This window comes from Atractosteus spatula, chromosome 2 (assembly GCF_055471065.1).
Source record: "Atractosteus spatula isolate fAtrSpa1 chromosome 2, fAtrSpa1.hap1, whole genome shotgun sequence".
In the NCBI taxonomy this organism is placed as follows: Eukaryota; Metazoa; Chordata; class Actinopteri; order Semionotiformes; family Lepisosteidae; genus Atractosteus; species Atractosteus spatula.
The window spans coordinates 77623175-77639658 of NC_142707.1; the positions used below are offsets into that span (position 1 = coordinate 77623175).

Here is a 16484-nt window from a genome sequence, read left to right on the forward strand (position 1 = left end):
CTGTTATATGTTGTCGCCTGAGGTTAAATTTACTTAATTTCAGAACCTGGTAAGGACTAGATGATTTTTTGTTATGCCCTGATATATAAAACCAATGAATTGAAAGTGGGTGTACTTTCTTTTTCACTTGACTGTAGCTGTGTTTAACATACCAATTGCACAGGGAAAAAATGATTTCTTGTAGCAGTTGGAAATGGAAATGTAGAGGTGGGAGGGCTCATCAACGAACAGCTGAGCTTTCTTTTGAACTGCAATATAATACAGCTCTTTAAGCTGTTTCTGTAGTTGACCAATTATCTCTTTAATACTCAGGCTACCATACCATACTGTGATACCAAATGTAAGGATGCTTTCAGCTAAAATTCTATTAACCCTCTCAGAAACAATTTGACTCACTTCAAATCTTTTCAGCTTCCTGATAAAAAATATACAGTGACTAGCAGAGGTGAGCGGTAAAACTGGTATACCGGTAAACTGTGGTTCTTTAGTCACGTGGTAAATACCATGGTACAATTTAGACCGTACCGGTACACTCGGTAATTTCCGGCAATTTCTGTCAGCGGTTTTATTGTTTCGATTTTAACAAAGATTTTCTACTGTTTACATTTAAAAAATCTCATTTGATTCAAAGAACAAAATGACTACTATAATGTTGTTAACTTTAAAAGGGTGAACACCAAATACTAAAGATATTTCCCGCATATCATTGGCTAGTAAGTTTAGAAATATGACGTGATTTCGGAAATCACGTGGAAAGGAGTGTTTGATGATAACACCAGGATTATTTTTCTTATTTCTCCTGAAAAACATATGGTTATTCCTTAGAGTTGTCTTGCTGAGGCAATTCTAATTTCTAAGAGTATCCATATATTTTTATGGAGAATCAGAGAAAATTATCATCAACTACTCATTTACAAATTTTGTAAAAAACGGTTGTTGTAATATTAAGGGTTGTTTACCATTGACATTGTTAATGGTACACGTTACATACTTATTTTCAATGACCCATTGAGCATGTGCTGGTTTTCCTGATTCTACTGTAAATCTAGTTGGGAAGGAAGTCTAGTCTTGATCATGTTTTTAATTCCATTATTATCATTAGACATGCTTTGATTTTTTTTCTTTTTAGCAAGTAAGATTGTCTTAAGCTGTTTAAGTCAATATAGAATGTCTTGTCTCAGCAATGTTTTAAGCAAGTATTGAGGATTCTTTGAGTATCAGATGAAATAGCCAAGGGCAATTGAACATGCTAAACATGTTTCATGAGGTTGTGAATGTTAACTTTACTCATTGTAAAAAAAAAATGAGTAAAAAAAAACAACAATTTTCATCACTTTATTTTGTATACAACTCAATATGCTTTACTAATCATGAAATCAAACTATGACAGAGTCTCCATATATAAACATGCAAAATAGTTTGCAGTATACAGCAGTACTGTACGTATTGCTGTACATGCATGTGAGCCGCGGTATACTGTGGTACGTTTTCCAGATTTTTCAAGAGGTGGTACCCAACACTTGTGACTAGTCTTCTTCAAAATGCAATTGGCATTTTCTGCAAAGTTTAAATGTTCATCTATTAATATTCCAATGTACTGTATGTGAAATACTGACCAACCTCCACAGTCTGATTAACAAGTTAGAGAGGTTGAAAATCTAACATATTACAATCACAAGCAGACAGTTTTTTGGTTTATCAACATTAATATGAAGCATGCATGACTGACACCAACTTTCTAGTTTACTTATACATTCAAAGTAATTTTCCACGCTTTCTCCATCATCTCCAGTAAACTATCCTATTAGGGTGCAAGTTCCCTGCATTTTCATTTTATTTGTGTAGATGGAAAATAGTAAATGTCAAAACAGCCCCAGGGAGCACTAGTATTTAAAACAATTTCATTTGAAAAATGTAATGTTTCAAATTCTTTCAAAATTCTTTTGAATCTCATTATGGAATTTATATCAACCAGTCAAGACCTTGGTTAACATGGTGCCTCCTATAGCAAAATATTTTCTGCCAACATAATTGCGCAATTGTGTGGAGATTCTGGACCAGAGGGAAGAGTGACCCCCCCACCAGCACCACTTACAGCAGATACCTGGTTTTACTGAGTTCTCATAACTGGGTCTCTGCACATTAAACAATTTGGATATAGCAACATAAATTTAACATAAAATTATTATATGACTTTTAAATTGTGCTTTACAGATTTTTTTAATATGTTGACACTATTTATTATGGAATATCTTTCATTCTTGGAATAAACATAATACACCTTTACCTATACATTTGAAAGCAATACTGTGTCTGTAAGAAGAACTGTTTTGTTAATCTTCCATTAATATTATAAATGGAAATAAACAAACAACTATTTTAAAACATGGTATTTAACAAATGATTTAAAATGCAAAGTGACATCATTTATCAAAATATTTTATATGGAGCTTGAGTGTTCCTTGTGAATGTAATCCAAATGTTAGTGAAATTAAAGAGTTTAATTGCTTGATTGTGAATGTTAGATCAAAATTGGTGTTAGAGTGTATATTGGATCAACACAGTATATCCAGTGTTTATACAGAACATACTGTAGATTCAGATCCTCATCTGAGCCACTGTATACTGTGTAAACTTAGAAGTGTATAAAACAAATTGCAGTTGGCATATATGACTGCAGTTGAAAATGTTCACATTCTCTCCATTACAGTAGACCTTGTGAGTATTTGTTTTTGTATAAATATTTGTATACTGCAAAAACAATTGCCATTAGCCCAATGGAAATTTATAATTTCAAAACATCTCTCAAAAAATAGTTATAAGAAACATCTTTTGCAGCGCATCGATTTTGTCTTTTTGGATGAGGACAAAAAAGTTACAAGAAATAGAAGTCTACAAACCAAAACTTCAAAAGATTGTTTTTCGTACTGAAATGATGATGGGTAGCCCCTGACCCATTCCTACACTGCCATTGGACATCGCTGACAGATGTCATGTTGTAAAATGAAGCCCTGTCCCAGTAGCACCTTTTTTCAGGGCAGCAACCCTATTTGGTAAAGGAGCTCTCTTAGGTTAGACTTGACAACAAGGCCTAAGTGGCAATGAAAGACTGTTTCAGGGACCAGCCAACATCACTTTATTATGCGAGAGGAAAGTATGTGCAACATATGTGGAAATTGAAATAAACCCCCCCCCCACTGGGAAGTGTACTAATGGATAATTCACTGATTTATTTTTCTATTTGACTACCCTCTTAAAATATACAGTATACATATTTATGAGGCATTGCTTTTATGCTAAATGAAAATGATCAAGGTTTGCAAGTTCTAAATAATGTACCACAAAATCTTTACATTCCAAGTTGCATTGTCGACTACAGAACTACTGTATAATACATCAGCAGGAGCACTGAGTATGCTGTACATTAAAGAGAACAGCTGATATCAGCAAGCATTCAGGATTTTGTATTCTGAAACTAGAGTTGCCATTTGTCACTTTTTGACAGCTGTGTAGGCCTTGGATGATTCCCTGCTCAAAAACAACAGTAAGACGCTTTCATTACACAGAAGCTGCTCATTGTTTTCTAAGTGAGCTGATTTTCTGCATTAAGAGTAGATTTTTATTACACCAGCCTAGCTACAGAAAGCACAAAAATGTTTTCCTCAAAATCACTAATCACTGATCACTGCCAACTGTCAACATAAGACAATGCATACTACAACCATTGAGATTTTAAGCACACGGTGCAGTCATTACGCTCCTCCTGTGTAATCTGTGTGAAGCAGCTACCATGAGCACTCAGTAGCACTCAGTCTGAATCATTGTTTCACTGAGAGAATTTCATTTGAAACGAAATTATCATTTTGCCTCATCTTATCTGTACTAGCTGACTAAAAAAACATGTTCAATACTTGAACAAGCAGGGGAACTGAGACTGAAAAAAATATTCTTTGTATTTTGAAGTTAACGGAGTAAACAGTAGAATTAGGCTATAAGTGCATTCTAACAGTAGCTCGGGGTCTAGGATCTTTAATTACATTTTTTAGGCTGTGAAGTGTATCACCATGAGTACGTGCTCTCAATGTTAAATATGTCAGCAGCATGCTCAGCTTTTTTATTAACTTGCATGCATGTTATTCACTTAATTTTTATAAATGCTTTCTTTAGTATACATGCAAAGACATAAAGCATGAGCAACGGAATCCTAGTAGCATAATTTTCTGTCAGCTTATTTAACAATATTTTGAAAAGGCTGGTATACTTTTCCACTACACTAATCTTACAAGGTTGGGGATATACAACTGCCAAATAATTTTGCACGAAGATCTATGTTTTCATCACACCATTAGTTTTATATTTTAATATCAGATATAAATATAATAAAATAGCTGAAACCTCCATCCATCCATGTACTAACCACTTTATCCAATTTTGGGTCACGGGGGAGATGAAGCCTGTCTTGGCAAGCAATAACTGCAGATCTGGATACACCCTGGACACAACACAGGTCCATCACAGGGCACACACAGAGACAGGCACAGATACACAATAGCGAAAGCATAGTTATGATAAAACTTGCACTTTCATAATGAGGTTTTGCAACAGTAAGATTTCTAAGCAAAATAAATAGAGTTTAAAATGCCCCATTAAAAGACTGAGCTCTACTGCTATGAAATTAAACATTTCAAAATCAATCTGCTACCACTTGTGGTCTTTATTTCAAAGACCTGCAAATTTATTTACTGATGTAGAACATGCTGATTCCAAGAGAACTGAGCTACTAATTTGAAAGTGAGATTCAACTGCAACAGCAAACACAACCAGGAACAGGGGTCCTGTGATCACATGGGATGTTCGCAGATGAGACGTGGGCACAGCTGTTCTTACAGTAGAAGACCATTATCGGCCTTACACAAAGACTTTCTCCTGACAAGCCCAAGGTGTGCATCATGATGACCAGCAGTAGTGATCATTACATTTTCCAAGGTCATGTTTTTCTTAATGACTACACTAAGTGACACGCTAATTGTGTAGAATTAATGAGGACATATCTCTGTAGCTTCTTTGACCAGTATAATCCCTGGATATATTGCACCGAAATTATGGTTGGGTTACTGGCAAATATCTCTGCAAGTGTCACCCAACTATTAATTGTATTGTCTTACCCAAGAAACTGAACTAATGCCAATCTCAAACAAAAACTAAACTGATCTGTGCACAGTTAGAATATGCTGAATATTTTTGTCATTTTCTACTGCTGCTAATTACCTAGACTGCATTTCATTCATTAGTGCCTTAAGAACCATTCGTGTTATTTAGATTTTTACACTTTTAGAACAGAAGGATATATTTTACCTTTTGAGCTGATATAGAGGCAAAGCAGAGCTGATATAATACCTGTTGTTACTAAAGTCTGACAGGCCCAGAATTAAACTGCTTATGCCTGTATTTCACATGCTGGTGCTTTGTGTAGATATGGTATCTCTATATAATATGAATACACTCAGTGCCATTAAACAGTCATCTTTTAATTAGTTTCCCTGCACTCTTTTGTTCAAGGAAAGCATTCCACTGGTGACATGTAATGTGAATATTTAGATCGGGCTGACCCTCTGTTTTGATGATTTACAGTATGTCTTAAAAGCTTAATGACAAAAGCAATAAAACACCTAAACTGTACCATCAGTACATACTGTACTTACACTACACAACTACATAATAAGTTAGGACATGTTTACTCATTTGTAGGATTTTATGTATTAACAGGAGCATGTTATGATAGAAGGTACATAAAACCTATCCTATGGAAAAGTAAAGCTGTTATGTTGAAGGAAACTGCAATAAACTTGGAATAAAGCTGTGCAATCCAGGATGTTTAGCAAAGCAATTTGAATGGCTTGGATGCACGAATACAATACCACAGCCCTGCATTCAGCTCAGTGTTTTATCAATGAACTGACCAAATTCCATGCATTATTTCACTGTTGCTTGGCAGAAGAGTTCCCATTGAGGATTTAATCACAGTTTACAAACTACAAAAGAACCACATAAGAATACCTTTAGAACACAATGCTTTAACCAGCTCAAGCAACAGCCAAGAAGAATGTTCTCGCCAAAACTCGCACATCTTTCTCAGCTGTTATTAAAGTGAAATCATCCTGTGCTAGAACTTTACTCAGCATCTAGAGAAGAGGTAGCTGTTTAACTACAGAATAAATCAACAGATTTATTTCCCACAAAGTCTTGTGGGAAATGGAAACATTAAAAGAGATTGATAATCTGCATTCTGAAATCCAGTATCTCACTTTCTTTACAGCAATTTTCATGTTGTGAACTTGAAAATTTAATGTCAGAGCTTTATCTTAACTGTCCAATCTAATAGTGAAATAAACAATTATTTTTATTTTTTATTAATAGCCATACAGTATGTTATATAAAATAGGTCTAAAATACAAGAATTATAGAGATAGTTCCCTTTTATTATTTTAAGAAGAACTGAGCTGCACATCATATGAAAGTCATGTGGGAATGCCTTCACGAGTGCACTGTTAATTGAAGCAGAAGAGCCCGAAACAAGTGTGCAATACAATAATCATTAATCCATGCAAAAGGATAATTGTTCATTAACTTCTATTGGGGTCTAAAGACAAAAAGTAAAAGCTTAACTGTACAAGATGTTGTTTTACTTTCCCTTATTGTATATGACAAGCTATGCTATTAGGCACAGTGGCATAGTTTTATTTTATGTACAACAGTGCAAAGCATATCTGGAGCAAAACCAGACCTAGGGATCTGCCTTGCATATTTGTTTAATCAAAAGCACAACTGTGTCATTTGTTTGACAGTTCAAGTTTCAAATACGTACTAATTATGATTATTCTAACTATTTTATTCTCTCCAAAAACAAAATAATCAAATGTTTCAAACAGCACAGCAATAAAGTCTTTGCTAAACATTTCCTCTTTTTCATCAATACATTGATTATCCTACATACTAAAACATTTGATCATCCAGATTAAATCTTTTCTTAAAGCTTTCAAGGGAAAAGCATATGAAAACATATTATCACACACCATAACCAGCTTTTAATGAATACCTCAAATTGGCAGAACTGAGGACCTGAAGATCAGTCGCCAGTAGATTTAGTAAGGAAATGCCCATGAATTATCATAAAATATCTTTAAAAATATCTTTACAAAAATGCACACATTTTTTTTTTAATTTGATAATTTAAAAAATGTCAGTGTCACACTATTCATACAACACTTACTATTCTTCACTAAGAGTCTCGGCCAAATGCTTTGCACACTGGGAAGAACTAATAAACCACTTTGCCTAAGTATTAAAAGAAAAACCTCATTCAAACCTCAGGAATGCTTTTGACAAGTCCCATATCCTCTATAGTACATAATACATGAAAAGCATAGCAGAACTTCATGTAGGTGTTCATGCTGTTTTACATGCAACAGGATGCATCAGAACTCTTTTCCACCATTAGATAATTGTACCTCGTTGAATTTCCTCATGCTGTAGTTCACTGCTGGTTTACATACTCTAGAAACTGCAGCATTTAATAAAAAGATAAATTAAAGGAACTGCAAGCTAGGCATTTTCAAACAGCAAGGCTGCTAATCAGATATCAATCTGACAAGATGTTTGCATATTATTCACTGAATTGTATATGAATTCTTTCCCTAGAAGCTGACAAAAGGCTGGATGCGATATAATATTTTCTTATCACTGCACACCAAATTTGTATTACTACATTATAACAGGTGCACTTTCACATTGATAAAGGATTTGGACACCACATTCCAGTAGAAAAACCTCCTAAAGAAAGCATTTGAATCTTAAACCATACTATATTTACACAACATCTAAAGTTTGTTTAGGTGTAAGAGATTGATAAGGGTGAACTTAAGTATCAAATTGTCTTGTATTTAATGTATACTAGGCTGCACATTTAATTACTTGTCATTTCAGATTCTGGTATATACTGTATATGAATTTGCCAAAACCTATTTATCAGAAGAGTTAAGGCAAAATGCAATCCCGCAACATGCCTATTATTCTTTATAAAACACTGTAGCTTTTACTTTCGTCATTTCCTGGTTCTGTAAAACAGCCATTTCACATCTAAGGATTCCACATAAATTGTGTTAAGACAAATGTCAATCTCTCAATTGTCAATCTCAATCCTGTTTAAACTGCACTCTTAAACTAGACTTGCGTGGTCTATCACAATCACCAGAAAAAAATAACAATTTCCTATAAAATGTTACTGAGTTGCCAGAGGTTCAAATTTATTTACTTGTTTGGTCTTTGGCATGATGACAAAACTTGTGGACACCACTGTTTAAAACTTTGGTCATATATCTTCAGCCGCAGCCTTACTCTGTCGTGACCTCTGCTGTGCGGAGTTATTGCTCATTGTATAGATACCCAGAACACAAATCCAATTCAACATTAATGGTTCAAGTATCAAGTATCAAGTATGGTAACAAGTATCACACAGTTGCACTGAAAGCTGCCTTGGCTTTATGGTTCACGTCACAGACATTTAGAAGGTTTGGAACAATGTTTACACCTGTAGATTCTTGAAAAAAATGAAAAAATATAAGTATGGTAACAATTGTTACAATGATTTTGACAACACTTCTCTTGAAACACCAAGACTACACTAAAACTGTTCACTGCTTTGAACGAAAACTTCTCATCCCAAGGGATAAATCATTTCAGCTACATTTTTCTCCCACGGCCTTCTATCATATTTATCTAAGTGAAATATGTCTTATTTTATAAGAACAGTTTGCATTTATACAAAGTGTGCTCAAAAGAATTCAGCAAGGTTTTATTTTTACATAGGATTTTCTCTATAATAATAAACCCCAAACTTGTTGAGATACAAGAGACAGGACACCAACAACTGACACAGGATAAACCCATTACCTAGATCCAACAGCAACAACAACTTATAAGAAAGGTAAAATCCTCCCGTTGTCTGCTTTCCTGGAACAATGGAGATAAAAACCCCCAATGAGCAACATGACCCACTGATGCACAGATTACACCTCAGTAGGCATTGTTCTCCCTCATAAAAGGGATGTGTTGAAAGACCCAGCAGATGGCTCTGGGCAAGTAAGGAGAGCGGCCTGACATGAGGCCGCCAGCTGGCAGCCACCAGGCCTCCAGCCAGAGCTGGACTTTTCTCTGAGCCCACATTCCACACCAGCAGCCTGCAAGGATCCCCTCGCTCTCTGTGGTAAAGGAAAGGGTTACAGCCTCTCTACACATTGACGTGCACTCACACAGCCAGCTCAAGGAGTCTGTGTAAAGTATTATTTAGTATTTATTAGCAATGTATTAGCAGAAATCAGAAAAACAGCAACATTCTACACTCTAGAATGGTGTAAGTACTGTATATTGTATGATTTTTTTTAGTGCATTGTCTCTGAGTAATTGTCTCACTGCGGTACGTGCTCAAGTAGGTACCGCGAGACTTCATAGTTAAAGAATGATAGCATGACACATTGCTTTATTGTTCTTCTTTATTGTTCTGCTATGACTTAATTTAACCAATGCAAACTGTACAGCGTTGATGCTTTATCATCAGCAACAGTTTTAGTGCCAAAACAGTCTGCTAAAATACAAGAAGTATTTTAGCAGATGTGAAATCAAAGCACATCATTTTTTTCTGTCATTTATACTTCTTCAATTTTGGTTTTCATTTCACTGTCAAGCAAATTATTAGAGGATGTTGAGCCAGCGAGCAACTGCCTTTAAAAAATGCATCAAAGCTCATAGTGTTCTACAACCTGTGTAAAATACAAGATAGAACTTGATCCTAGAAGAAAAAGGTGTTGGAAGCATGCGGTGATCTCATTAGTATGTGCTGGCTGTCAGTTGACATGGGATACAGGGAAGAACTTGAGATAACAAGCAGCTTTTATCAAGACAGCAGGACAGTTGATTTTCAAATGGAAAAATGAAGTATGGAAGAACAATTCTTAAAATTTTGGGATTACCGGCAACAAATTAGAGAATGTAAAAGACATGCAGCCTCTTCTATATATCTGTGATCGTTCAGGCCTCCATTTTTACTCAACAAGTCAAAGTAAGAGAATAATTATTGACAACATTAGTAAATGTGAAAAGATTTAAAATTCACATGTCCAACAGGCTAGTTTTAGGTTATGTACTTTGTTCTTCTAGTGGCTCTTGTATTTTCAGATGGTCTGAGGCAAGCAGAAAAGCATCCCTAGGGTAATGAAAATACATTAAATTTGATTAAAGGATTTAAATTATAATTTGGGTTGCCAATAACTGAATTTAAAACTAAAAAGGGGAGCTCATAACACCAATTCATACTGCTCAAAAGATATCTGTGCACTGCTTACATATAATTGATAGAATTGTTTTAAATATAAAACATGATACACTGCCAGAACAGAACATCTCATTCTCTGGGCAACATTTTATGAACTTACATGACATGTTTTTTCTTGACAAGGCACATTATTTAAAAAAATAACCAAGCCTGACTCACTAGTTAAAATGTATATAGCATACATGTATATACCAAATGAACTACTGCAATTCTGTTACATTTTCATTGTACTTCAGTATAAATCACAAATATGAAGCTGTCCAGATAGATGCATAACTATTAAAGTGCAGATTTCAAACAGCAAAGTAGAACTGAAACCACTCTGAGTATCATGGACCCCTGACTTTTAAATGGTGTTCAAGTGAAATCCCAATGTCAAATACTGCACTAGATATTTTATGTGCTTGTCCCCTAGACTTTATCTTTCACACTCTAAAATATATAATGTCTGTAAAGCAAACCTGAATACAATATACTGTATGTAGCATAATAAGTTGTGTCTCTTGAGTGTTGAATACTAAGATCAGACAAGGTTATTGGTAGTTCAGGTGGGTAGCTGCGTCAGCATGTGTAGGCTGCAAAGGAAGAAGTAAAAGGTTTATTCCATACTGAAAAGAGAAGAAAGAGAAGAAGAAGAAAGAGCAGAAAGAAAACACAACGTTCCATTTCACAACATACCAAGTTTATTGGTATGTCATATTAATCCAGCCCCACGACTGTGATTCTTTCAGATTAGTGTAGAATTTTTAAAATATCAAGTTAGAGGTAAAGAAAAAACTTGCTATGAATGTTGAGGTCAGCAAAGTGAAAAGTCAATGCAGCAGACAGGTTAAATGCTCTAGTAACTACAAGCAACTTTTATATTAGAAACGTCTCGAGCCAGCGTTCACCTTGACTACTCACAAGGGTTTTCTCTTTTTAAAACTAATGGTGAGTTCACTGTTGCATTGCAACAGTATGAAAAACAAGCACAAGGAAAAGTCATTCTGTGAAGATGATTTTACAGTCAAGTCTGGGTTTGTCTGCAAAATATACTAATTATGATTAAAAGACTTTGTAAAAGTTCCTTCCACACTGAAATGTAAAGGAAAGAAAAAAGAACATTTTAGCTGCTAAGCTTTTTTCAGAGGCGATGCTGACACAGCTCCTTGCTTAAAACCATACTAAACATATACAGTACAGTATATTCCCAAATCACATGTGCACACCATTACAGTTATATTCAGACAGAAGAATAGAAATCGGCAGTATCTTTATCAGTAAAGATCCCTATTTTCCAATTCCATATAAAATAATAAATAATGAAATCACAGTATTCCATGTAATTTAGATTGTAATTGTCTCTTTAACTGCTTCTTTATTAGTAATCAAAGAGACAGACTGCTATATCAGATCACGGTGAGCTAAAGCCTAACCTGGCAGACAGTGACAGCAAAGTTGAACACACCACGTTTTGGACAACAGTACACTGCAATACACACCCATAGAGGGAGGTGATTTGTGCATAAAAAATAATCTAGACAGCAAATATTTGGAGTTTGGGTGAAAAGAGAACCACATCGAGAAAACTCACATAACACGTAAGAACAATATAGAAATATCTGTATCTGCACCTCTCTGGAGCAAGCTGAACTCAAACCAGGGACTTTACAGCTGTGAGGCAACAGCACTAGACAACCACAACATACTGTGTAGATGTGATTACTATGGTAACAAAATTGTGCTTGTTTTATCTTTGAATTATACAGTGACAAAAAATGAGTACTCCTAGTTACATTATAAACCTGATAACCAAACAACTTTTGTAACTTTTTTTAACAAAACATACTATTACTTTTATAATTTGCTAAAAACCTTGGATTGGATTTACCTTACTAAAAGCTAGGAGATACCATGGTCTTCACAATTTGATTATCAACAGTAGTGTATATGAAAGAAACTAATGATAGTAAACACATAAAAAATAAACACTAGTGATATTTAGAGGCCAATGAAATTGATTAAGTGGTATAGCAAACATGACATATATTGCATTATTGTTCTTCTTTCAAGCCAGAAAGCTTGGGTATCAGCAGGTTTGCTATGTCTCTGTAAAGCAGCAGCATCTATGGATCTAGGAGGAGTTGGTAAATTGGTCCAATTAAGCCAATAATGAGCTGATTTAGGTCATTAAGGAACTGAAATTCTTCAGACATAGTAGCCCTGCAGTACATCTGTTATAAGCTCCTCAGTTCTGTCTCTTGGTATTTGAAGCTCAAAGTACTGTATAGCATTATAAAACCTACAGAAACACGGCACTGCAAGTTATCCTGCATATTAATTATGCATTAAGTACATGATTGTGTTTGTAAATGTCAGAAACCTATTATACTCAAAACTGAAACAAATTCACTAAGTTGTAATCAGGAAATTAATAAACATCGTTTTTGGACCAGGTGTAATGATATTTCATTGAACACATACTGTACTGTCTAGTATACTATAGGGGGTGCCTCAGTGATGCACTTATTTGCTTTTCTGCCTTGCAGCACTAGGGCTCTGGGTTCAAATCCATTTTTCGGATTCTACTCTATAGGCACCTCTCTGGAGTTTGTATGTTCTCCATGTGTTTGCATGCATTTTCACTCCAAAGACATACTGGTAGGTTAATTGGACTCCAGTGTGAGTGTGTGCGTGTTTGTCTCTGTGTGCCCTGAGACGGACTGGCACCCTGTCCAGGATGTACCCTGCCTTGTGCCTGTTGCTTGCTGGCATAGCCTCTGGCTCTCCATAACCCCACACTCAATAAAGCGATTAAAAATGGATGGATAGATATGGGTAAACTCATCAGACCGATTAACAGTCATCAGCAGAGGCTCTGCCTTGGAAACACATAGGCTAAAGGCATGTACTGTATGGCCACAATTGGAAGTATTGCAAGCAATATACTGTATACATGCTCTGCAACATGCTATAGATGCTGTTTTGTGGGATTCCACCCAATTCCCCTTGGAAGGCCTTGGCAAGCATGTGTCCTAGATACCTGAAATGTCTCAAATACTGTAAATGTACATAGTTTCAAGCTGGATAACTAGTATAGAAGGGAGGCTATATCCTGAAAAATGAAGACCAGTACCCCTGCAAAAACTGTGTTTTTTGACAGGACATTTGTCGACAAAACGATGTTTTGAACTCTGAATAAGATGCTTTAATATAATTTTACATCCACGGGTTTTAAGTGTTTTTCCCTTATACGCAGAGTAGTTCACTCAGCACTTCAATTTAAAAAGATTTAACCCACTGAAAACATTCATGTCTAACTAGATAGCAAGTTACAGCAGAAGAGTAGTGCGCGTTTCCACGTTTTTTTTAACTTTTACTATCACTATTCTCTCCTAACCTCATTAAACACAACAATAACTCCGAAAAAAAAGTAATGAAAAATAAATTACGGTAAAACTGGCAAGTGATTTCCTTGGTACTTACTGTACTTCAAAGGCATTTCACATAAACATTCGTTTCCAAGGAGCTATACTGTATGTAACGAAAATGAGTTAGCGAGAGAAGAGGGGCTATTCTGCCATTTAATAACAATGCCCACCGTGTTTTTTTCATCATAAAGGTCAAACAGTGTTGTACCTAAAAAAACACAAAATTAATAATAATATACTGTATACAAAATCATCCGAAACAGTTGCGTTGGTACAAGGGGAATAAACGTTTTGCTCCAAATGGGTCTGAGGATGTTACATGTTCAAATAGTTATATGAAGCAAAGGAATATGATCCGGCTAAAATGCTTTCAGAATAATAAAAAGTCAACGCGGGATTACAAGGGCGAATGCAATTCGTGTATTGAACCGCAATGCATCCAACAGAACATCAATACACACTGCGAGAACCAAACGGTGTGATACCAAAACCACAAAACAATAGGCTGAAGACATAAACTTTACCTTACGAATTGCAGACCGCATCCTTAAAAAGGCGGCGTCGGAATGACAATTATTTTTATATACAGAACCGGGGAGTGGGTTTTATGGTTGAAGATAATATTTTGGGTTACATAAAATATTCATATTCAATTTAGCAGTATTCATAAACGAATCAAGATTGTTACATTTGTCTATTTTTTCCTTCTACTGTAGCTAATGACGAAAAAGGAATTTTAATGTTCTCAGTAGCCTTTTCATACAGTGTTGTGAACTGAAACATGCAGGTACTGTGAAATCTGTGACACTTGGACAGTTCATTTTGCATTATGGAAGAGTGTATCACATTTTACACACTGCACTATTTTGAATTTAAAAAAAATGTTGCACACAAGTTTTAATATCGTTTTATTTCATATTGTTATTTGTAAATACTGAAATATGGATTCAATTTGTAGATTTTATCAAATGAAAAGGATACTCTTCAGTATTCTTTGTTAGGTCTTGAAAAAGATGTCCTTAATACCTTCAGTAGTTTTATTTTTAAAACACCGATTTGCATTTAAATATGATTAAATATAAATATTTAGCCAAAATATGAACAATGCATTCTTAATACATTTTAAAATAACGTATATTATTTTACAACGAATAAATAAAACGGCAATATTTTAAGCGAAATGCGTAACTGATCCAGATGAGAAACTAGGGATGCGCCACCTGTTCCAAGGAGTTTATCAACAAAGATTCCATTGAAACCCAGTAGTGGGGAAAGAGAGGGATTTTCTGGTTTTCTTACCTGTTAAATACTTTCTTTATCCTTTGCAGGACTGTTGGCGATGCTGTGATAGTTTCAGCAGGAATGTTTTCGATAGTAGCAACAACATGATTTTGCTGCTCGGGGATCATTGCTGGGGTGAAATAAGACAATCAGAAACCAGGGCGCATTCTGCACTGTACAGGAACAGAGATCGGGAAATTCCGTAAGCGTGCTTGATCAGAACCACCAGATTTCGCGCAAGCAAATGTAACGTTAGCATTCCATGGTTTAATTGAACGGGGAGAAAAGGGTATAAATCCCAAAAAAGAATCTTGCTTTTCGGAGCTGGGTGGATGTCCGAAATCGTCCTCACAATGTGCTTGTCTTCTGGTATAAACTAGTCAGAAATCCCTTCGCCCATCCACGCGTATTTTATGCTCGCCTGCCCGTCTGCCGCGGCTAGCTGAAAGACTTGGGATTTTTCATTGAAACACTCGATCAACCCAACAGGGGGAGCGGTTTTCTTGCAGCAAGTTTGTTGCAGTGACACATGGGAAATGTAGTGCCACGTCGTTTGTATCGTAATTTTTACAGCCATTAACACTCAGGAATAAAAATCCGCGCATGAGTCCTAAACTGAAACAACACAATACAACACTTCTCCCTAATTTATGTAACAGCGGTGCGCCAGATTGTTATCAGCACGTCTTCTTCACACAATTGCTGAGGTCCAAAGGTCAAAGTGTCTTTATGTTAAAGACTCAACAGAAAGATAAAACCACTTGGAAAACAATTGCTTGGAATACTTCCACAGAGTATTATTTCCAAGTCCTATCTTGCAGTACAAGAGAACTAGGAATATACTCTGTGATAAAAGAACGTATCAATTGGGTACTTCATATATGAAAATTGTTGTGCAGTCATTTGTTACATCTGTGCTGTAAACCACCTTTTCCTATTGATTCTAGGAAAACTATCTGCCAAAATTTGAATTTGACATGAAAAACATTCTAAACGACAAAGGGGCAAAGACCTTTCACTCCCTATCTACCCAAAACGTTCTTTTTTTTTGAGAAAATGGCCCTATGTAGAAAAACAGATGTCTTCAATTCCAGTTAATCTTGCCACCTATTAAATGCAAAAAATGGTATGTGACTACAATAATATTTTATTTATGAGACAGGCATGGAATTGTGTAGGTCAGGATGCATTGGGCTGGGGTAGAAAATAACCTCCCTCTGAGATCTACACGTGTACTGTGAGGTTTACCTATGACACACTATCTTTATTTTATAGATCTATTGGATTTAGCAGATATGTCCTTTTGATAATTGCCAATTTTTAAGCAACTTTTTATCACCAAGGAGAGATTAAGCTATCTCTGGCCATCCATTTGTTTTCCATTTACTGCAATATTGTAATGCAAA

The 16484-nt window shown here is 35.5% G+C and overlaps 1 protein-coding gene across 1 annotated transcript in view; it reads right to left on the reverse strand.

The window, feature by feature from the left end:
* Window positions 1-15514, reverse strand: part of slc35f1 (solute carrier family 35 member F1) — a 195491-nt gene extending 179977 nt beyond the window's left edge. The window contains exon 1 of the mRNA XM_088907661.1: window positions 15097-15514. Within this exon, the coding sequence (XP_088763787.1) occupies window positions 15097-15206 (110 nt within the window). The 5' untranslated portion in view covers window positions 15207-15514. The remainder of the gene's footprint in view (window positions 1-15096) is intronic.
* Between the last annotated feature and the right edge of the window lie 970 nt (window positions 15515-16484).